Source organism: Coffea arabica, chromosome 11e (assembly GCF_036785885.1).
Source record: "Coffea arabica cultivar ET-39 chromosome 11e, Coffea Arabica ET-39 HiFi, whole genome shotgun sequence".
Taxonomy (NCBI): Eukaryota; Viridiplantae; Streptophyta; class Magnoliopsida; order Gentianales; family Rubiaceae; genus Coffea; species Coffea arabica.
In genome coordinates this window covers 62,281,492-62,304,177 of record NC_092331.1, presented here as the reverse complement: position 1 = coordinate 62,304,177, position 22,686 = coordinate 62,281,492, and the positions used below count along the sequence as shown (strand labels likewise).

General features: G+C 35.5%; 2 protein-coding genes and 1 non-coding gene across 3 annotated transcripts; 1 reads left to right on the top strand and 2 right to left on the bottom strand.

Annotated features, from left to right (window-relative positions):
* Positions 1-10,909: 10,909 nt before the first annotated feature.
* On the bottom strand, positions 10,910-12,936 carry LOC113719223 (delta(3,5)-Delta(2,4)-dienoyl-CoA isomerase, peroxisomal). Its single transcript, XM_027244372.2, has 2 exons — positions 12,121-12,936; positions 10,910-11,317 (listed from the first exon to the last, which is right to left on the bottom strand). The coding sequence occupies exons 1-2, from the start codon at positions 12,779-12,781 to the stop codon at positions 11,127-11,129; spliced, it is 852 nt and encodes a 283-aa protein (XP_027100173.1). The 5' UTR covers positions 12,782-12,936; the 3' UTR covers positions 10,910-11,126.
* A 1,881-nt stretch (positions 12,937-14,817) lies between these two features.
* TRNAQ-UUG (transfer RNA glutamine (anticodon UUG)) lies at positions 14,818-14,889 on the bottom strand. Its single transcript has one exon. It is a non-coding gene; the product is annotated as a tRNA-Gln (tRNA).
* Positions 14,890-19,070: 4,181 nt separating this feature from the next.
* On the top strand, positions 19,071-20,920 carry LOC113719658 (bidirectional sugar transporter N3). The gene is made up of 6 exons (XM_027244913.2): positions 19,071-19,255; positions 19,345-19,381; positions 19,480-19,687; positions 19,805-19,969; positions 20,187-20,306; positions 20,456-20,920. The coding sequence occupies exons 1-6, from the start codon at positions 19,201-19,203 to the stop codon at positions 20,780-20,782; spliced, it is 912 nt and encodes a 303-aa protein (XP_027100714.1). The 5' UTR covers positions 19,071-19,200; the 3' UTR covers positions 20,783-20,920.
* The last annotated feature ends 1,766 nt before the right edge of the window (positions 20,921-22,686 follow it).

Below are 22,686 nucleotides of genomic sequence, written 5' to 3'. Positions count from 1 at the left end.
TCTTCTTTTCTTTTTGGGGTAAAATAGCAGTAGTACTACCGTAGGCTGTGAAAAAACTGTTTAAAACGTTTTTCCCATTTTATAAAATAATTTTTTCATTCCTCAAGTGTATTTTTATGTCACTTACATATTCACATTGGTCAAATTCGATTCCTATCTAGGTTTCCGACCAATTTTTTATCGAAATCTATAACGTATCTTGCACGTGATCATTTTTTAAAGACAATTTTATTAAATTAAAATTTACATAATCCAATCTATAGTCCCTCACATTTTATAAAATGAATTTTTTTGTCTTTCACATTTCACAAAATGAATTGTTTCATCTTTCACATTTCACAAAATAAATTTTTTCATCCCTTATTAATCATATGTACGAATAACTTATTTTTAAAACTTATGTATATATCTATTTGATTTTGTCTGAACAATACGAATAGCATGTAATATATCTCTATTTGATTTCGCATGAACGTACTGTTCAAGTGTAATTAAATAGATATACACAAGAGTTTAAAATAATTGTTAGTTTTCACTTATAAATCTTAAACATTATCAAGTGTTTAAATCGAATTAAATTTGGATAGAAAAAATAAAAAAAAAAGAAAAGAAAAGTATGATAAAAAGAAATAAGTGTTTGATATTTTCAAATTTTAAAATAATCACAACGTAAGAAATTCTACTGTTTATCTTAAAGGTGACGAACAAAAATTTTAAATTTAAACTGCAATTTGTTAGTATGACCATAGAATTCGAATTAGAACCGATTAATTAGATAATCTTATTACACATTTTAATAAATAAATTATTATAAAAAAAAGATTACAAATATTGAATAGATTCACACGGTGAAATCAAAAATATATATATGAGTTTAAAACAAAAATTCTTAGATTTAAACCCATGTATATATTTATTGAATAGTATGTATACAATTACAATTAGTCTGTTTCTGTGAAATCAAATAGAGATATATTACATGCTATTCGTACTATTCGGATAAAATCAAATAGATATATATATATGAATTAAAAAAATTATTTGTACATATGGTTAATGAGAGATAAAAAAAATTCATTTTGTAAAATGTGAGGGATTATAAATCGGATTATGTAAATTTTGATTTAACAATTTTGCCCCTAAAAAATAATCACATGCAAGGCACATGATGAATTCCGTTAAAAAAACTAGTCGGAAACTTAGATAGAGACGAAATTTGACCAATGTAAATTTGTAAAGAATGTAAAATTACACTTTTAAAAAAAGGGGCGAAAAAAATCATTTTACAAAATATAAGGAACATTTTGAACAATTTTTCCATAAACTGTGGACAATAGTACGTGGTGGTTCACCAGAGGATCATGTCTTTAAACTCAGCTCGATCCTAAATCCTCAATCCTCTTCATCAATTCATCGTCCCTCAACTGACTGTTCATCTCTCTGCCTCTCTCTCATGTCTTATGCGGCTTGCTTTAGAATCCTCGTTCGGCCCTTCCCACTCAATCACATTTACAGTTATATTTTTCCATTTCCAAAACCTCAATCCAGCTTATGAGTCACCAATGCATCATGTCACTCTCTTACATGTATTTTACACGCAGAGAAGGTGAACTCCATAGAACTCCAACCAACCCCCCAATCCCCCCCCCCACCCCCAAAAAAAAAAGAAAAAAGAAAAAACAAATGACGAAGCAGCATTTACGTTACAAATGTAGGTATTAAAGTTTCATGTGTTCTCAGCTTAGTTCGAATTATAAGCGTCAGCAGACATCCTCTCTTAATTTTACTTGTGCTTTAGACAGCGTAGAGTAGAATCAATTTATTTAAGCAAAGGCACCAAGCAGCTATTTCCGGCAATTCTTGTAAGTGAAAAAAGTGTCCAAACCGAACGTTAAATTCAAACTGATATGTGCAAGTGGAAATTGGCTCTTTTATATCAATCATCATTAATGTATCCGCTCTTTTCTCCTCATGGCCTCATTACATGTGTTTCGACTTTCAACTGGGCTACATTCATATGTTTTTTATTATTATTTTTTTGCTTTTAAAGGGAACTTCTTCCTGTTCTCTCTCTCAGTTCCTAGCTGACCTCGTGCTGAGGCATCTGAGTATTGTACAAATAAAAATTGTCTACAATCCATTTTCTCAATATTGATCAATTAAATACCATATATTGCAGTCTCTTGAGTTGATCGAGATGGTAGAGTTAGTGTCATGTCTTCTTGCCAATTCAAATTCAAATCTCTCTTGGAACATCTGTTCGTCGCATAGGACTTTTCTGGTGCATTTTACCCCTCCGTGTGATTGGTGGGTTATTGTATGGGATGAAATTTATCCAATATGCACTCTCCGTAGCGACTGCAGATTCCTTTATAAAAAATAAAAAAAAAAAGAAGAAAACCATATATCGTAGTCATGTCACCCCTTACAATAGTTTAGAACAGACATTCAAAGAGTGCGACTAAATTACTAGTTGAATATGGTTTAGAGGTAGTTGAACTTTTATTTCTCTATCTCACAGAAAAATGATTCAATCCTCGGATGCTGATTCTGTCTTCCCCTCACTGCAAAGGTATAAATAATAGCGTTAATTTTTGCAACTTAGTGTCTGTTTGTTTGGAATGCAAATATATTTTCCAGAAGATGTTTTCAGCATTAAATATTCCTGGTGTTTGGCAACAAAATATGTTGGAAGATGTGTTCAGCATTAAATATTCCTTTATAATATCTTCTCTTGAAAAATGTTTTACAGCAGTAGGGGGAAAATGATTTACAAGACACATCCATTGAAGTGAATTTCCTACAACACATCATTCTTATCCGCGCCTAGACATAAAACATCGCATCTATAACAAATCACCTGTCGTTGCCGCTGCAGCAACCCCACCTCTAACAGCGTTCCTCTTGTGCCGGTGACAAACCCAAACGCCAATCACCTCCCACTCTTTCTCATCTTCTTTTGTATTCTCCTTTCTCTCTTACACCATCGGATAAATGTATCTTCGAAACTACAGATTATCCAAATCTATAGTAAGTCTTTGCCTTGAGAAGTTTTTTGGGGGGAAGAGGAACTTGGAATAGGTGAAGGAGATGAGAATGGAGGAAGATTTTGAGAAGAATAATTCATAAGCATCAATATTAAAGTACTACTATTTCTTCTATTACTTAAAATTTCTAATTTTTTGGCCTATTTTGGACAACTAAAGGAAATTAAAATGATTAGCAGTCAACATCAAATTGCTATTAGTTGGCAACTTGACTTTATGATTTTAATCCTCAACATTTTGAATTTGAATCATTATAGTCCCCTACGTTTTAAATAGTGACATTAAAGGTTTTAGGATGAATTGAGATGCAATTTTGAATTAAATTGTATTAAATGGGTAATATTCTAGTTAAACTTCTTGTTATTCTTTTTTGGTATTTGTTTCATGAATTCATGTCACTAGTATTTCATATGCCCATTCTCTTTTGCATAGTTAGTCTCAAATTTGGTATAATATATATATATATATATATGTGTGTATGTATATCTATGTATATGTGTGTGTGTGTGTGAGTGTGTGTATATATATATATGTATGTATGTATGATTGTTTTGCACTATTAATACATAATCGATATTGAGTTTCATCTTTTGTTTTTGTTTTTAGTGATAATTAAACAGCTAATTAAATTCATTTTAAAGTATACAAAATATGAACCATTTGTAAATTATCAAGGTAAACAACTAATTAAGTTGTAAAATCAAGGTATACAAGTATTATAATAAATATTTGAAAACCATAGTACTGGAACGTTGGATTTTAAGTGGTAGGAAATATAGCAAAAAATAAAAGAAAGCTTTTTCAAGAGAAATCGTAAAGGTACTTCATGCTAGTATTCACTTTCACTATTTTTTATAATTATAACGACTAATTAAGTAAGAATTTGAAGCTTACACGCACAACACATGCAAGAATTTGTGTAGTAGCAACTATAACAAACTTATATTTCAAAACTAGAATTCTTCTTTTCTTCCACTAATTTTTATTTTATGTATTATCAATATATTGCCATTCAATTGTAACTTATTTAACAGAGAAGTGATATTTATGCTATGGTGATGTTGTGTCATTATAAAGTATTTTCATGAAAGTTTATAAAAATTAAAAATATATTTTCACATATTCAATTCAACTCACATATTATTTCATCTTAAAAACGCTAATTGTAACTACTTAAACCTGGAGGACTATATTGATTGAAACTTCAGATATTAGGGATTAGAAATATAAATTCAAAACTTTTGACTAACACCAATTTGATTTTGACCGTTTGTTATTATAATTTTTCATAAATTGTCCTAAATTCAGAAATTTTGAAGACCATATTTGTTTGCACCGAAATATTAGGGATTAATCTGATACATAGACCAAATATTGGGGACTAAAATTGCATTTTTTTCTTCCAATGATTTACCAATCTTTAATTACATATCATTATTGGTTTAAGAGATATGATGAAGTACCCATTCTGAAGTTTGATTTTGACTTTTGGGTGTTAATTATGGGAGAAATGGCGGCGATGTGGTAGAGCGGTGCAGTGGTGGTAATGGGCACAAATGAAATGAAGAAATTATCGAGGGAATTTTCTTCTTGGGGTTTTCAGTGAATACATTCCGGAAAGCGTGTCAAACATCAGAAAATGAAAGGGAAAATAGCTATTCTTTCTAGGACAAAGACACATTCGTTGGAAATATTTTCTTTGGGAAAAAAAAATTCTACATTGAAGCAAACGGGACCCTTAGACCGGAGGATTTACCCTGCTATTGACTTCTTCTTAGCTTAGCTAGGGATGAAATGCCAAAAAAAAAAAAAGCAGCCTTCGAAAATACCAAAGTGCAATTTACATTCACGACGTTACATGCATATATCAAATCTTGAGATAGTATAGGCAGACAAAGCTGATTTTCTAATTGACGAACAAGTAGAAGTAAACCATTTATTTAAAGGAAATTTTCTAGAAGAGGCATAGAAATTATTAATTATAGTATACAATAGAAGAAATTCAACTTCAACAAGAGTGACAAATTAATAATGAATTTCGGAGTTGACCAAGACAGTCCCCATTGACGACACGACAGGAGCGGGCTTTTAAAAAATACAGGTCTCGATTCGGGGAATAAATGTTAAAGCTGCTTTTCTTCATTTTAAAGCTAAAGATTATTATTGTCTCTCACAAGCACTACTATAATCCCAAAACGTTATCAAATTAGGCAAAATGACGAAGGGCGACGGCTAAGTCGGCTAGTCCTGCTCCTTTTGAGGGGCTGCTTTCTCAGCCTACAATGCTTGCTTGCATACAATAGTCAAAATTATTCATAACATTGAATTAGCCCGGCGACCACGAACGTCTGACGTGGAGACCAACTAAAAACTTTTGACAATGTTGAGCTAAGTGTGGCTGTGCATTAGTTTTATATATATATATATATATAATAATTATTATTAAACGTTAACAATTTACAATTATTCCTGCAGTGTGGAGGAAGGGACGGACCCATGAGAATCCAGAAGAACGAAACCATTTCCAACTAGACAAGTACAACTGCACCCGCTGGTAGAAGTTGCCAAAAAATCCTGCACTAGGAAATGCAGGCAAAGGTTATCGAATCATCCACTTACACCCAATGTCCCTTCTTGACAGGGTGCAAATGAGTTGAAATCAATCGAATAGTTCATGAGGTTGTTCAACCAAAGTTGGAGATCAAACTCGTATTGACTGAATTTGAGTAGCTTGAGCTGCTTAATGAGTCGAGCTCAAGTTTAATATGTGAAGTTCAAATGTTCATTAAACTTAAGTGAACTTAATCAAACTTCACATACATATGTTTTTTTTAATTTTTTAGTATGAAATGTCTATATTGTTCCTTGTTTAAAATTATATAAAATATAAATTTATATATTTTTTAAATTCAATTAGGCTTAACCACTAGGGTCGCCCCAATGGTTGGAGGAGGGGTGTTAGACTTTTCTTTGCAGTCAGGTTCAAGATTCGAAACCTATGTCTTAGCAGTTGGAGGTGGAAAAATTGTAGGGAATGGTGGGAGGATAAAAGAAAAAATCGATTAGACTCGATTCGAGTGTTTTTAACTCGAATCTAATTGGAGTGGTGCACTATTCAAATTCGGTTCGATTTGATTGTACCCTACTCCGTGGTGACAGTTGAACTGTAGTCCAATGGTTATGGCTATTTATTACTACGATTTTTAAGAATGTGTACCAAGAATGGTAATAATTACTAATTAGCTAGTCCATAATACTATTGGCATCGTGAAATCTAATAATAATGCCAATTAACCATTACCAACCTTTGATTAGCTCTTCAGGATACGGCAAGAATTAGACGAGCTAGGGTGAATATGTATTTCTGGATTTAATTCATTCGGACAGAGACGTGGAAACGTTGGAGTGGTTTGTTCATCTAACTGCATGCATGTTTACTGAGTCAAAAAGTATATGCTTGTACACATCAAATTGCGACGTAATGTAATATTCGTACAAAGAAACGTACTAGTCTACTTGTTGGCTGGTTGAGTGGGAAGAGGGATGATATAATAGAGATAACACAAAGGACTGTTTTTGTGGGTGAGGAGCATGGGTGGGTGGGGGGGGGGGGTGTGTTGTAGTACTTTTTAGTGTGTGAAAGCCACAGTTTCAAGAAACCTGATGGAAAAGGGCATCAACGCCAAGCCGAATGGATAACAACAAAGATGAGGCCTCTTTGGGCAAAGGGGAAGTTTTTTACTAGTACATTTTTAGCAAGCCATGCTTATGTCTGTCTGGGCTCCTTTAATTTCTCTCTTGCTTTCACAACTTTTTTTCTTGTACCTTTAGAAGTAGAGATGGTAAAAGTCCAAAGCTTATGCTTTCTCTATTTAAACGCTTCGAAACAAGTGTAGGAAACTTCAATGCTGGCTTGCAGGTTCGATATGTCATCTTTACAATCAGCAAAGGTGCTAAATTCCAAAAAGGTCATCTACTATTAAACGCTTTATCCTTAAATAAGAAAGAACTCTTAATATATGCTGAGCCCTTGTTTGGGATTATTCGGAGAGACTATTACTATAAAACACATGCTTTACTATAATACTTTTTCTGCAGGAAGTGCTCAATTTTGTTGTTTTGCAGCACAATTTGTAAAAGAAGTATTTGGTTTGGTGTTCAATAACTGTTGGAGAATGCTTTGACGGGAAGCTATTAGAACCTGGACCTTGAGATGGCTGAAAATCCTCTAATGGGCTGGCGAAAATGACCCCAAATATTCGAACCGAAACCCCGAGAGACCAGAATAGGGCGCACATGGGGCCGTGGGATGAGAGAACTAAGGTTGGATCGAAATCCAAAGCCTTGTCGAATACTCACGCAAGTTGGGGTTCAATTTATGCTGCATCAACTTCTTTTAAGCAATTTGATAGGAGTTTATTTGGATAATTTATTTGAGATAATTACTGTAGTATTTTTTTGTGATGTGATGTATGAAAAATAAAATGGTGATTGAGAAGATAAAAAAGTGATTGAAATTTGTGAAGTAAATTATTTTATTTGAAATAATCTGAATCCAAACACTATTTCAAAACCCACTTCAAAACAATAGCCCATGAATAAATTATCACTCGGCTCAACAATAGCCCATGAATTTATGCTGCATCATCTCTACAGAAATAGCCCATGAGCCCATAGAAAGAACCAAAAGATGTGGAGGGTTGACCTTTAATAGATCTAAATTTAAACTGTTAATTTTTTATGCACTGATAGTAATGATTTTTTTTTTCACTAGCAGCCTTAAATGTATGCTATATATGCATGATTTGAAGCATAAATTCATAATAGCATGATTTATACTTGTTGGTGCCAAAAAAAAATAAAATTCACTAACAGTTTATGAAAAAGTTATCCAAATTTAAATATATAAGTTAAAATATTTTTAAGTTTTTATGGGGGTGACAATTGAAATTTATAATGAATGTTTTAAAAAAAATTTAACTCACCATTTTTAAGGGATAATTTCATAAACCTCCTTTGCGGTCGTTGATAATTTCACTTAGCACTCCTATTTTGAAAAATAATCACTTGCCTCTCTTATTTTTAACATATTGTAACATTATTAATCCCACTTCAAAACATATTATCTAAAAACTCATTTTTGGATAGAGGAGATTTTTTCATTCCAAAAGCGCCCTTTTATCATCCTACTTTATTTCAAAATAAAAAGCACATGATAAAAGGGTTAAAAATAAAAACAAACTGTATAAATGTGTAATTTTGATGGATACAATATAACCATAGATATTTTAATGTACAAAAACTTTAATTTGAATAATATATTGAAATTGTTTTCAAGTAAAAAAAGATCATTCCTTTATTGTAAATTGTGTTTTGGCCAATTTGAGGAGTTTTTCAAAATTTTAAAATTCCTTATCAAGATTGATGGCTTGTAAATCATAAAAAAGACAAAATGTTTATGTTCCCGAACCCGTTTGAGGTTTTCTCAAAGACCAAAATTTTTTTTTTTTAATTTAAAAGTGTTTATGGATGAAATTAAGGATTTATGAATTGTGTACAAAATTTTTTAAATTTTCTAATTATTTATCCAGATCAATGACTTGATAACTTGAATAAGATAAAATTCTTAAACATAAACTTATGAACTTATTTGAGGTGGTTTTATGGTGCAAAATGCTATTATCTTCATTGTGAAATTCTCAGCAACTTTTATGACTTTTCCAAATTATTTAGAATTTCAATTTTTTATTATATTTCTTGTGTAGACTAATGATACGAAAATTATTAATAGGTCTTTCAACCTTGTTAACATTTTGTAATTCCTAATTAAAAAATCACATCAGTCAAGTTTTAAAAAATTAAGAAATTAACTAGATTTGTGATGTAAACAAAATGGTTCACAAGAAAAGGGCAATGTTGGAATGAAAATATATTCTCTATCCGCAAATGAGTTTTTTAATAATATATTTTGAAATGAGTTGGCAATGTTATGAAAAGTAAAAAATAAGGGAGGCAAGTAATATCTTTTTTAAAGTTCAGAGGTACTGAATGAAATTGTCACAAACCTCAAAGGAGGTTTTTGAAATTTTCCCAATTTTTAATTTTATGTAGAAGGAAAATTAAAATTTTTACTACTATAAAACTTGGCCGCGGCCTGGCTAGTTCAGCCGCCCTCAAGGCTCAATGCCCAAAGAGAAATGGTTTAGTTACTTAGAACGGCAAGGCAGCGAAGGGAGGCAGGATTGCATCTCCTCCTTCGCTGTTTTTCTACATCCTAACCAATTTCGAAGTGTGACCCGTGCTGTAATCTCCGCCAGTTTCACCCATGGGGTGGTGGTCCGGTCCATATTCAGACAGCCTCTACTCTACGATATCTTTTTCCCCCCATGGAGCAGTGATTCATCTGGAAGCGCTCAGTTGTGCAACTAAGAATACTGAAAGAAAACGATGATGCATCATTGCGTAACCAGGCGGCCAAGGACAGGGGCACTGTATAAACTAAAGGTAAGGATTCCCACAGGACGGGCACTTTGAAAGTTTCCCAGTTAATATGCAGCAGGACGAAAAACTTTGAGAAGACGTGATAGGTCTATGTTTAGCATATCTGGGGAGCACCTACTGCCATTGATTGAGGACAATAGTGTTTTAAGAACGTAAAGAAGGTCGTATTCTTTACAAGCATTGGCATCAAAATTTTCTTACTAAGCTTTGGAAATGAATTCTTGACTTCTGCGAAATCTTCTTCAAGCATGCATAGGTGATTATCTACTTCAAATCCCCACTCAAACACTTGTGTTCTCCAACCGATCTGAATTAGGATACACTCGGGACTTATCTTACGATACGAGGAAGTAAAAGTTCAAACAGAGTGCAGAATCATTACCTCAATTGACCACCCACAAGGACCACAAGAATAAACTCATCCAGACCAAATTCTACATCCCTTTCTCTCAGCAAATTACCCCCTGGACTACGACGATTAGAAGCCTAAAGGATCAGTGTCTGATGCCTTTCAACATATACACACCGACACATTCAAGACGTAACATCCATTGTTTAACCTGCTCTTAGATGAGGAAGCTAAGGCAACGGTAAACGACCTGCCAGCCATCGTATTCACCCACAAGAAGAATTTTACTTATCCTCGTCGTCTACTTTTTTAGTCCAACACAGAGGAAGACAATGCATGCAGAACAGTGAAAGAAACTAATCAATGCCTTGATGCATTTTACAAATGAATCCACTAAGATGTTTTGAACTGAAACACATCAAGATCCGCACAAGATAGTACGTACTTCAAGATTTCTTGAATGATCCTCCACTTTAGGTCTTAGCAGCGGGGCACCCTGTGGGGTTTCTATCCCACATCGATTGGGGGGGGTTTGGGTGTTGGGTTTATAAGTCTCCTCAGTACCCTCACTAGTTACCATGGCTTTTGAGGTGTACTGTGGATTAAGGTTTGTAAAGTCAAGAGTCAAGTTTCTTGCAGTTTGACAAAAAAAGATAAAGCTTGATGCGCAAAACTGAAAATTCACAAACTCGGTTTCATCATTTGACTTGGCCTTTTACTCCTCCTTGTGACTCACACTTTTGAATACAAACGAATCAGATGTAACATATTCTGATATAAATTTTACTTTTGAATGCAACAAAATATCAAGATTTCTATCAAGACAAAGTTAGGATATATTAGTAACTGCTAATCATCTCGTACATATTTCCTAGTGTATTTCAACAAGGGTAAGGTAAGTACTCGCTTGGTAAACAATTCTCCCACGAGGGTGAACTGAGGATAAGAGTTGCGAAGTTTGATAAAACAGGAAAAAGAAAAGGGAAAACTGAATAGAATAAGAAACTGGAAATTTGCAACCGAAATGAACAGCTTCAATTACCTCCAGATAGGAAATTTCAAGGCCAAACAAGTGTCAGCTCCTTGCATCTTCTTCCTTAAATTCTTACAAAGCCTTCTTATGAAGACACTGAGGAAGAAGCCATAGTTTTGCTGCCGAATTACATCATGTCATTGCATAAATTAAATACAGGACTTTAGCAGTAACCTTATGGACCATCCATTCAACTCTAGAGCTTTGCAAATAAAGGTTTCCTTTTCTGGCTTTGTGCAGAAATTGCCTCTTTCGGATCATCAGATAGCAGAACAGAAGAATTCCAGGTCGCCACGTAATCCAGAGCTTGATGCAAAGTAAGATCCCGACCTCTCAGCAACACTGCCTTTGTCCCTGTCACAGCAAGAGGAGATTTTGCAGCTATTCCTGCCAGAAGAAGCAGTGTGTTATCATTGAGAAAGCTTGATCCTAGCGTCCTCTTTCATAGTTCATATGGTAAGCACATCAGCTAGTAGATTCACTTTGAAGAGAAACTAATTTCTGGGAATTGGATATTCTCGTTAAGAGTCTTTGTTCCTCATCCAAGAGGAAGGTTCAGTAACTGTTTCCATTCCGGACCCTCACCTCTTTCTTCCTTCCCCCTCTCCCCCAAACAATTTGACAAGCACAAGGAATCGAACTAAATTTCAAAGCATTGAGTGATTTCACTTGCTTAGGACTTGACTTGCATACCAAACCTTCTTAGAAGTTATTAGGCGATTATAAAGTGCAGTGAACAAACTCAGGGCAAGTGGATACTGAATTTCGTTTTGAACAAAAATGAAAAAAATCAAGTACCTTTTCAGGCAGCATGAAGAAAAGTGGGGGAAAAAAAACACTACTGACTTTAAGGGGGGGAAGTATTTGCTTTGCACCATCAACATTTCATCATAGGTAACTCCAACCCAGAAACTTTATTCTCTAATACTGGCCAAAATTGAAAAACCATATTGTAGTTAGCATCTACTCTCTCTAAAACTGGTTTCCAGCCATCACTCAGAACACTTGTAACATGAGCATTGTGCATATGGTAAGAGAGACACTAAAAGCGTGCTTCTTCTGTTGGTTGACTAACATATAAATTAAATCACTCCAGCACACCATCTGTGGACTCGGCAAATAAAATTAGGAAGGGAATCCTAGTAATCCGAAACTAGTACTAAGTGGCAAAGCGAGAATACGGAACTTACCCTCAGCTACAGCTCTGACTCCCTCCTCCATAGCTTCCTTGGATGCAAAAACCTTGGAAACCAAACCCATTTCCTTGGCCTCCGAACTTGAAAACCGCCGACCAGTCAACGCCAATTCCATAGCATTTCCGAATCCAACAATAGCCGGAAGCCTCTGAAGGGTCCCAAGATCCGCCGTGATGGCCAAGTCCACTTCTTTCACCGCAAAAAAAGCATCGGCCGAGCAAAACCTTAGGTCACAGGCTGTAATGATATCAATCCCCCCACCTACACAGGCACCATGAACAGCCGCAATAACAGGCTTCCGGCAAAGCTCGATGGCGGTGATGGCGTCTTGCATGAACTTGATATCTCGCCTGAGCTTTTCGCCGATCCGGCCACGATCGGCGGAAGGGAGGCCGGAGGAGATGGAATTGAAGGCTTGGAGGTCGATTCCGGAGCAGAAGTGACGGCCAGCGCCGGAAAGGATGATGACGGAGACGTCGGGGTTCTGATCGAGGGATGAAAGGGCGTGGGGGAATTCGGTGAAGAAGTGAGGTGAGAGAGCGTTAAGGTGAGAGGGACGATTGAGGCATAAATTAAAGACTCCGGAAGAATGAGGGGATGTTGGGATAATTTTGAGGAACTTGTACTTTTCATTTTCTTTCTTGTCTTCCTCCATTTCTTCCCCTTCTCCTTGTTCTGCTGATCAGACTAGTGCACGGTTGTTATGAAAAAAAAAATGCAGATAAAAGAAAAAGCGAGGGGTAGGAGTAGGAGTGGAAGTTTGGCGGATAAATTCAGGAATTCTTTTGCAACACCACACCAGTCAACTCCACTTTTCTACCAAAATCGATGATAATAATATACACCAAAATTTTGGTAACGGTAAGTACAACTTAATATTTTACCATATGTTACCATGTCAAGTTTATGGAGTTTGACATGGTAGTAACTCAATTTGTGTTCTTTTTTTTTCCCTCAATAATTTCTCTAACTTTAGTTCAATATTAGATGCAGCAATGACAATTGGGGTGGGTGCCTGGGAGGAAGCAGGATGGGACGGGATAGGAATTTCCTCCACCCACTCGTAAATGGTGCGGGGGCATCTCTCTTATTAATTAATTAAATATAAATATTATTATTAATATATCTATTTTTTCATGTTATGTTGAATTAAATTATTATTAGTAGTGTTAATATTAAATTTTCCTAATAATGATATTAGTAGTAGTGGTGATGATAATATTTGTCTTTTCTAATAATGAAGGTGCTAAGAGAAAAATAAAAAAGATAAAGGTGGTAAAAAAAAAAGGTGCCTCAAGGTGCGGCGCAAGTTAGGAGTGGAGGGAGAGATATAATGAGGCATGCCTAGAACTGCAAACGAATCGAACCCCTCGCAAGTAAGTCGAGTCAAAGTTCAATTCGAACTCAGGCAACATTGAGTTCAAACCTAAACTCGAACTCAAAAATATTAAACTCGTCAATTCGGGAGTCGGCTCAAATATATATATATATTATTTTTTTTAATAATAAAATTATATATATATTTTGTAATGTTTTATTATTTGTTACGAAAAGTATTATTTTAGTTATTTTTAAAAAATAAAAATAATTATTTTTATTTTTTTAAATTCGAGTTCGACAAGTTGCCAATTTACTCAAATTTGAATAGAACTAGAGCTTTAAATTGATAATTCGTCGAGTTTGAGAATTCGAGTTTGATAAAACTAAATCGAGCCTTGACTCAACTTGGCTTATTTATAGCCTTAGGCATGCCCGTCCCAAATCTGCTTTGTCGCCATTTCTAATTAGATCGTTTAACTTTTGCGCATCAACGAAGTTGGAACAAAATTCAATGTCAATTAACCTTTTGTGTTCAACTTATTAAGCCTAACAATTACGTGTACAATATTCAATTGCCCCAAGTTTAGCTCTGTGAAAATATAAAAAGATTGAAACTGGAAGAATAGTCAACTCATACTAAACGTGGTTTTCCGGTCCTTACGAATTTACACCAACTTGTTAGAGTAAAGTAGGCTAAACAAAAAAAACAAAAACAAAAAAAGAGTAGGCTTGTTTAGTTCGTAAATATATATATATATATATATATATATATATATATATATTTGTCTATTGTTATCATTTATACTTACTCATTCTCCATTGAAACTGGATGAATAATCAACTTATACTAAGCGTGCTTTTTACGGTCCTTACGAATTTACACCAACTTGGTAGGGTAAAGTACGCTAAACGAAAAAAAAAAAAAAACAAAAAAGTAGGTTTGTTTAGTTCATAAATATTTATTTTTTTTTTGTCTATTGTCACTATCTATACTTACTTATTCTCCTACTCCAACCTATACTAGGGGTGACCCAAGAGAGAAACCACATATGGATTGTATCCATATGAATCAAGGTTTAAATTCTTAATCTCCCACCTCAAAAAGACATGTGATGGTCAACTACTCTAGATATAGTTAGTTATCATAAATGATTAACAAAACAAAAGCAAGACATCTTTTTGGGTTTCTTCTTTTTTTTTTTTTGGTAGGAAAGACTTGCATAAAATAAAAGGGGAAAGGTTACAACATAGCAAATGTATCTGGGAAACAGACTCCCCTCATTTTTTTTTTGGGTTTCTTCAAAGGGATCGAATGGCACCAAAAAAAACAAAAAATGGGTAAATTGTATAGGAAGGAAATTGGGAACGAAAAGGTCCTACCGGGAGTCGAACCCAGGTCGCTGGATTCAAAGTCCAGAGTGCTAACCACTACACCATAGAACCCATTTGTTCGAAAAATCACTTGAGCTATCTTAAATCATTGTAAAATGTTCATTTGTCAACATTATTTTTCTTATATCTTAATTATGGAATTTTTTTAAAAAAATTTTATTTTACTGCTCGTGGGACTTTTCCGGTCCGTCGCTGGTGCTTTGCGGTGCTAGAAGGAAATAAAAAATAACAAAAAATAGGTAATAAGAAATGAGTGAGTTGCAGGGGGTATGGCATCTTTGTCAGTCGGAATGTCCTCTGACTAACAGAAGATTAGGGACTTTAGTCGGTGGCACAAAATCAACATCAGGGCCTATATCTATAAACAACCTAAACTCTATGAAAGGGTTTAATGCATCTACCTGAATAGTAGGGTTTAATATAACGGGTCACCCGAATAAAGCAATAATATGCCACCGTTGCTGACAATGCCAAAGAAAGTTTTTACTACTACAAAGTACCAATTAATTAATTAATGTCGATAATCATTAGGCTTTCTAAGACACACTTGGAATACCTCGTACGGTTCATTCAGGTTGGAGGTGTAGCGACCAGACCACACCTTTTTCTTCTGCTGTCGTGATTTATGATTTGTGGGGCTGTAAGGATCATCAATCACGACGCTCACCTCCCCAAATGCAGATTGCAGAGACTTATCATCTTCATCAGTTGTACGCATGCCCATGCTTAATTAACGCATAAAAATTACTACTACTAGTAAGTATATATGGTTATTCCATTACTACTTTTTACATTTCCTGCTGCGTGCATCAAAAAGGAGTAGCAGCAAAAGATAAATTTGGAGAAAAATGATCGAGCAGTGATTGATATCGATCGTCACTTACAGTTAAAACAGGTTGATTTTTTCATGTAAACAACGTGTAATTAAGCTGGATAGTAGTGGTGCTAGGGCGGGCTAAATTGTTCGAACTTGGGATTTTCACGATCCCTTGTTTTAATTTTCAATTTTCTTCCAGTACTAATGCTTTCAGTTGCCCATGGAGAAGAAGGTAATGATCGGCTAGCTGATCGGATGGATGTCCACGTTGGTTTCCCACATTTTGCGGTTCCATTAGATTAGCAACTCTCGATACTTGTTCTGGAACATTAAAGTGGAAGATCATCCTGATAGCGGCGTTTTTCCACTCCTTTTGAGTAACATCGATCAATTACTTGTGAGGGCACACCACATATCTATATATGCATGCCTCCTCCGATCCAACTGTGCATTGCACCAAAACAATTGCCGTAAGATATTAATAGACTTAGTTTAAACTTTGCAGCCACCAAAAACAGGAAGAGGAAGGAAAAAAAAATGCTTATAATTAAGTATTCCAATCCCTTCCCATCATGAAACGGAAGCACATTGAATAGAGTATTTCCATACTAAGGACGTCAAAGGCCGGGACGAAATTCAATTTACTTTTAAAGGAGCGGAGCGGAGCGGAGGGTTGGGGGTATCTATCTGTATACTATCGGGGGCTATTTTTGTTGCACGCAAGCAAAGAGTTGCGGTAATGGCATCCAAAGCGTTTTCCCTGATCAATATAATTTGATCACACAAACGTAATTCCCTAAAATTCCTCATTGTTGTCCGCATCCCAACTGGTCTCCATCTGTGGCAATAATATGAGAGGAGAATCATATCCCCAATTTCCGGACACTGTCAATCACTTGATGCATATTATCACGGCAACTCACAACACAAAGGAAGGGAAAATTGCCTGTCTAATTGCCTCTTCTAGACTAATTGCCTGTCTTCTCCCTTCCTCCCTCCCTCTTGTTCGTTCGTTCGTTCGTTCGTTCGTTCGTTCGTTCATTCATTCATTCTTTTTTTTTTTTTTACGAGGAAGGTAAAATTTTCTTGGCTCTAAGATTTTTTTGTGGAGAAGCCACTTGTTCAGTGTTACATTATTGTTTAGGGCCCCACCTCCACGTCCTTGCCGCTGAGAAATCAAGTTCAACTGAAAAGGCCCAGGTTTAACAAGTATCAGCCGCTGGCATTGTGATGCCAATCATGCAACTCAGCTCAATCATGAGCTCAATTATTGGCATGACATTGACAAATGCAATCGCCACCACTTTGGCATCAACACTAATGTCGATTAGGAAATCCTCCTAAATGATTATCCCCTTCTTCTGTACCGCGACCATTATGATGATCAATTGAAAAGGCAGCTGTAGCTTACCTGCTCCAAACAGTAACCAACCAGTGAATCACATTGGCCTAGTGCGGTAATTAAGGAAGCATAATATCTTGGTACGAAACTCACGATCATCTTTAGCAAAGAATTGATGCTTCACGTTTTAATCCACATCCACAGATGATTAATCATTGGGCGAAAATTTTAATTAATCACTCTTTCGATTAGACATTGATCATGATCAACAATATATTTATATATTTTTTTTCCAGTGGAGTACTGCTGGAGCAGTTTCTTTCGCTATAATTAATTGTACGTGCACGATGTGAAAATGTGAAATTCACCAAAAAGCCAAATTTAATCAGACGTGAAATGTGAAAAATCTGCCAATTAATGTGTCTTAATTAGCTAAGGGTGCCAACAGCTGCTTATCTTATCATACATGCATGCATATCTGGAACATTGATTGATTGATTGATTGCCGCCAAACACACATGATATGGGATATGGGATATGGGATATGGGATATGGATTATGGACTAGGTGGTGGCTTACATTTCGAACTAACAAACAAACGGACGAGTTAAATAGAAGTTCGGAGTCCACGTAGGTGCACCAAAATCGTCTGGGGACAGCCACCTAGCATCCAAATTTCACGTAACAAACAGAAATGACAAAATCGTTGTTGTGGACTCTTCGATTTTTTATTTTTTTTTTGTCCCGGTTCGCATGCTCTAATTAAACAGTAGCTGATGATCATCAATCCTGGCTCGGCTTCACTTAGACTTAGGAAGAAATTCAGGAAAGAGAACCGCAGACGCATTTAGAAATTCTTGTTGATCAGTACAACATCACCGGATGGCGTAACAAACTCTATTACTAAACAATGCAGCAGCAGCTGCAGTAAATGAGCCGATAATGAGGAAAGGAAGAAATCAGGAGCTCAGGTAGGTAGCGGTGGCATTACAGGACAAATTAGGAAGCAGACAATCGAGGATTTGTGGAGGGCGTGTCTTCTGGTGCATATGATGATGAGTTTGAGGTTTGCTTTAGAAACGGCTGAAAGAATTAAACGTCGAATAGGTCACGTGATTTGAGGCGGCTTTTTATTTTTAAAAAGGGTGATGATATTATATTATTATTCCGAGTAACGTAAAAGCAAAATGGGCAAAGTTCATGCCCATGCCCTGCAGCGGCTTCAGGTTGCGTGGCACCCAAAGCCCCATAACCAAACTAATTTGATTCTGTTTTCGATTGCACAAAACATGGCTTCTCTCATTGTCTGCATGCTGCTACCTAATTCACACCTGAGACAGAATCTTGAACCAAAAGCCGGAGAGGTGTGTGTGTAGCTTGGGCCTTCAATTGAATTGTCATTAGCTGTTTGCTCACAATGTTCCTATATTGCACTAATGCTGTGCATGCATGCATCATAAATATCATGATGTGATGACTAATCATTAAGCCGACCGTTTACGTATTCTATCATACTATCAAATATAGGTGGCAAACCAACCCAATTCATTTCTTGAATTACCCATTTATATCCATCTAATTAAATGGGTAGCAAATATAGGTAGCAAACCAACCCAATTCATTTTTGATTTACCCATTTATACCCATCTAATTAAATGGGTATAAATGGATTGACTCACTTATACCTATTACCCATTTTATCCAACCCAAACTCGTCCAAGTTACCCATTTTGACGCATCTACTCTCAAATTACGCAACAAAAGAAAATGTATCAAGGAAAATAAATTAGTCATTAATTACATTTTGAATTTGCACAGATTATCTTTTCTCTTTCTTTTTGTTTTGGATGTGTTTTTGGCATCAAGGGAAGTGAAGTGGCACCGTACCCCTCTCCCCCCCCCCCCCAAACACCCCCCACCCCAAAACCGTATGTCAAATGATTATGTTGTACGCCACCTAATATGGTACCACTTGTCATGCAAGGAGGATGAGTTCAACTCCCACAAGCTCTCTTCCTCCTTCCACTCCAAACTCCCCTGTATAAATACTCTCATTTCGCTCGCCTTCAACCTTAATCTGCATGCCTCGAGTTGATTGAGCAGAAACACTCGAAAAGAGGGTTTCTCAAGAAACCCTGCTCATTCACACTTCACAAAAGAGGGAGGGAGACTATTTAGTAACTTCTTTTTCCTTTTTAAGAAGATGGCTTCGTTTGGCTCTGACCACCACCGTTGGGTGTTTGCCTTCGGGGTCTTAGGTCGATCATATTTACCGTCCCTTTTTCCACTCTTTTTCTCTCTCGTACTTCTGGCGTTCTAATTTTTTTTCTTTGCTTGTCTCGTATAGGCAACTTGGTTTCCATCATCGCATACCTTGGCCCGTTGTAAGTTTTAAATATCGATGTTAAACCCCTTGATTAATTATGTGGTGTTTATGAATATAAATGATATGGGTTGGCTTCATGAATTGTTATTTGGGTAGGCCGACGTTCTATCGGATCTACAGAGAAAAATCAACGATGGGATATGAGTCGCTACCGTATGTGGTAGCACTTTCCTCCGCCATGCTCTGGATGTACTACGCACTCCTTAAACCTGCAACTCTTCTCATCACCATCAACTCAGTGGGATGCATTATCGAGACCCTTTACATCTTGTTTTATATTCTTTACGCCTCAAAACAGGCCAGGGTAAACATTTAAGCGCAATATATATACCATCATCCTTTTGATGTTCTACTGCTCCAACCAATAAAAGATATGTATGCTGACGAAATTTTTTTTTTTTTTTGGTCGTTTAAACTGCAGAAACATACGATCAAGCTAGTAGGTATGCTGAACGTGGGGTTAATCTGCGCAATTTTTGTGGTCACAAACTTTGCGCTGAAGGAAGTATCAGTTCGTATCATGGTTGTTGGATGGATTTGTGTTGCTTTCTCTGTGTCTGTTTTTGCAGCACCTCTCAGCATTGTGGTGAGTAAGAAATGGTAACTAATTAGGAACATGCATGTTGAAAAATACAAATAGCCCTTAATTTGTTTGTTGTACTTTTACTAAATTTTGCAAAGGAACGGATCTATTTGTAATCACGTAAAAGGGAGGCGGCCGGTCAGAAGCTGTTTTATTATTATTTTTTTAAAACATTCATTATCTGATAATGCTCATATATATATATATTCATCTTCTACAGTCTCAAGTAGTCCGAACTCGCAATGCTGAATTTATGCCGGTCGCCTTGTCTGCAACCCTTACATTGAGTGCAGTCATGTGGTTTTTCTATGGATTCCTCAAAGCGGATGTGTGTGTTACGGTGAGTAATACAACTGAAAAAAGAAAAGCCAGTGGACCAATCTCTCTCTTTCTGTCAAGTTTTTATTTTTACAAAGAAAAAAAAAAAAAAGGTAGACAAGCATCTGAATTAATTGATCTTCATGACTGAAATTGTTGGCGTTCAATTAGGTTCCAAATATTATGGGGTTCTTTCTAGGAGTCCTTCAAATGATGTTGTACGTCATCTATCGAAAGCCCAAGCCCCTTGTGGCTGAGAAAAAAGTACCAGAGCACGTAATCAACATAGTAATGTTGTGCAACTCTGACGTGCATCCACTTGATTCTCAAACAAGTAGCAATTGCGACGTCAACTCTACTGCTGATGCTGATGCTGATGAAAATGAAGATGAAAAGAAGGATGAAGAAACTGTTTCGGCAGTGGCAGATGAACCCTGCAGCAGCCAAGCCCAAGTGCACCTCGATTCTCCTGCATTGGTTGTTTGTTCTGCAGCTTAGATATGATATGATGGATGATTCATTCAGCTGTCCATTTTGTATCCCTCCCGCTTTTATTTCTCTTCCTTTCCCGTCCCTCTCGCTCTCTCTCTGTTGTAAGTTCTGCCATATAAATATGAAACCCGAATACTACTTCTACCATTGACCAAAAAAAAAAAGAAAATGAATATTACTTCTACCAAACCAAATCATTGGAAATGTTTTTTTTTTTTTTTTTTTTTGGCGGGTTCAACGAAACTTTATGGGTGAATTTAGATATGGCCATTCAAAATTAGCCAAAATATCGATTCAGCCCCTAAAAATGTATAGGATCCAATTAGACCATCCAAACTAGCTAGAAATTTCATGATTTCAAATAAGCCTTCCCTCAAAATAACATTTGTTTAAGTTGTACAGTGAAATCTTACCTTTTTTTTTTTTTTGAGGAGTCTATAGCAATTAACTTCTTGCCTAAATGAATGACAAAATAGTGCTTTGCCTAGACGAGACAAAATTGATAAAAAAAAAATAATAATAATAATGATATTTTAATCAGAAGAACTAAAGTACAATCCTTTTTTGATATTTATCCTTCTTGGCTACTTTATGCAAGAAGTTAAATGCTTCAAAGTTCTGACAAGAATTCTAATTTACCATCATTAAAGTTTAGTCAAACATTATTGACCAAATACGAAGTGGTGGAAGTTTTTTTTTTTTTGAAGGACAGAAGGGTTTACTTGAAACACAATTTCCATTTTGAAGGACTTAATTGGAACCGTTCTACCCTTAATCAGCAGTCGTAGCAAGCGAAATTGATTTTGGAGTAGCAAAATACTATCGTGTATGAATACAAATATTATCAGTCCTGGATCTGAAGCTTGAACTTTGTAAGTAGAACTCTTGACTTGCTAAAAACTTTTTGAAAGAAAATTAATCTCGACAACGCAATTTCCGTGGCGTCAATCTCCATAAATCTACTTTTTAAAGAATTTCAGCAGTCAGAGAGTTTTGACTGCCTTTCAAACTCATTGCAGTTCGTGTTTGGATTTCACTTTATTTACACGCACTAACTTACTTACATGTATTATCAACAAATTTTCTAATTATATTTTTATCTCACATACATCACATCAAAAAAGTACTACAATATTTTTTAAAAAAAATTATCCCAAAGTGTTTTTAAGTATGTATTTATAAATCATGAGGGATTACGCCCCAGCAGCAGGGAGGCGTGGAATGTTACAAAGCAAAACGATAAACCACTACCATTTAATTTGCCACCATTTTGAACCAGAAAGGTTTACCATTGAATCGTACGCTACAACTAGGGATGGCAATGGGGGCGGGGATGGGGCGGAGGCGGGAGGGAATTCCCCCCCCCCCCCCCCCCGCGTTTAGAAACGGGGCGGGGGACGGGGGAGTATACCCCCGCCCCGCCACCCGCAAAAAAAAAATTTATATATATATAATTATATATAATATGTAATTTAATTAGTTATAAACTTATGATAATGATATTATTAGTTAGATGTATTATATAATGTATATTAGTGTATGTAATATAATTGATATTATCAATTATACGAATAATTAGACATGTCTACTAATAGAATTTATTAATTATTAGTTATACTAAATTTACTAATACATTTATACTAAATTTCTAATTACACTTAATAGAATAACACTTTTTTCTCAAAAAAAAAGCACAAACACAATAATGAATTAGTGATTGTATTTGTACCAAAAGTGAAAACTTAACTATTTTAGTTGTATTTATTTCATCATGTTGGATTGTATTCAAATAACTTTTGTTTAATTGTTTTTATGAGTTTTAAAATGAATAATAACTTGATGATGTGTTAATATTTTAGTACTTGATTATTTATTAAAATTTAATTTAACTATAATAAAATTTTATTAAC

Coding starts and splice junctions, on each gene's coding strand:
- LOC113719223 (XM_027244372.2), bottom strand. CDS start 12,781: ATGGAGGAAGACAAGAAAGAAAATGAAAAGTACAAGTTCCTCAAAATT. Junction 11,318..12,120: donor AGTCAGAGCTGTAGCTGAGG/GTAAGTTCCGTA, acceptor TTCTTCTGGCAG/GAATAGCTGCAAAATCTCCT.
- LOC113719658 (XM_027244913.2), top strand. CDS start 19,201: ATGGCTTCGTTTGGCTCTGACCACCACCGTTGGGTGTTTGCCTTCGGG. Junction 19,688..19,804: donor ACGCCTCAAAACAGGCCAGG/GTAAACATTTAA, acceptor TTTAAACTGCAG/AAACATACGATCAAGCTAGT. Junction 19,970..20,186: donor CAGCACCTCTCAGCATTGTG/GTGAGTAAGAAA, acceptor CATCTTCTACAG/TCTCAAGTAGTCCGAACTCG.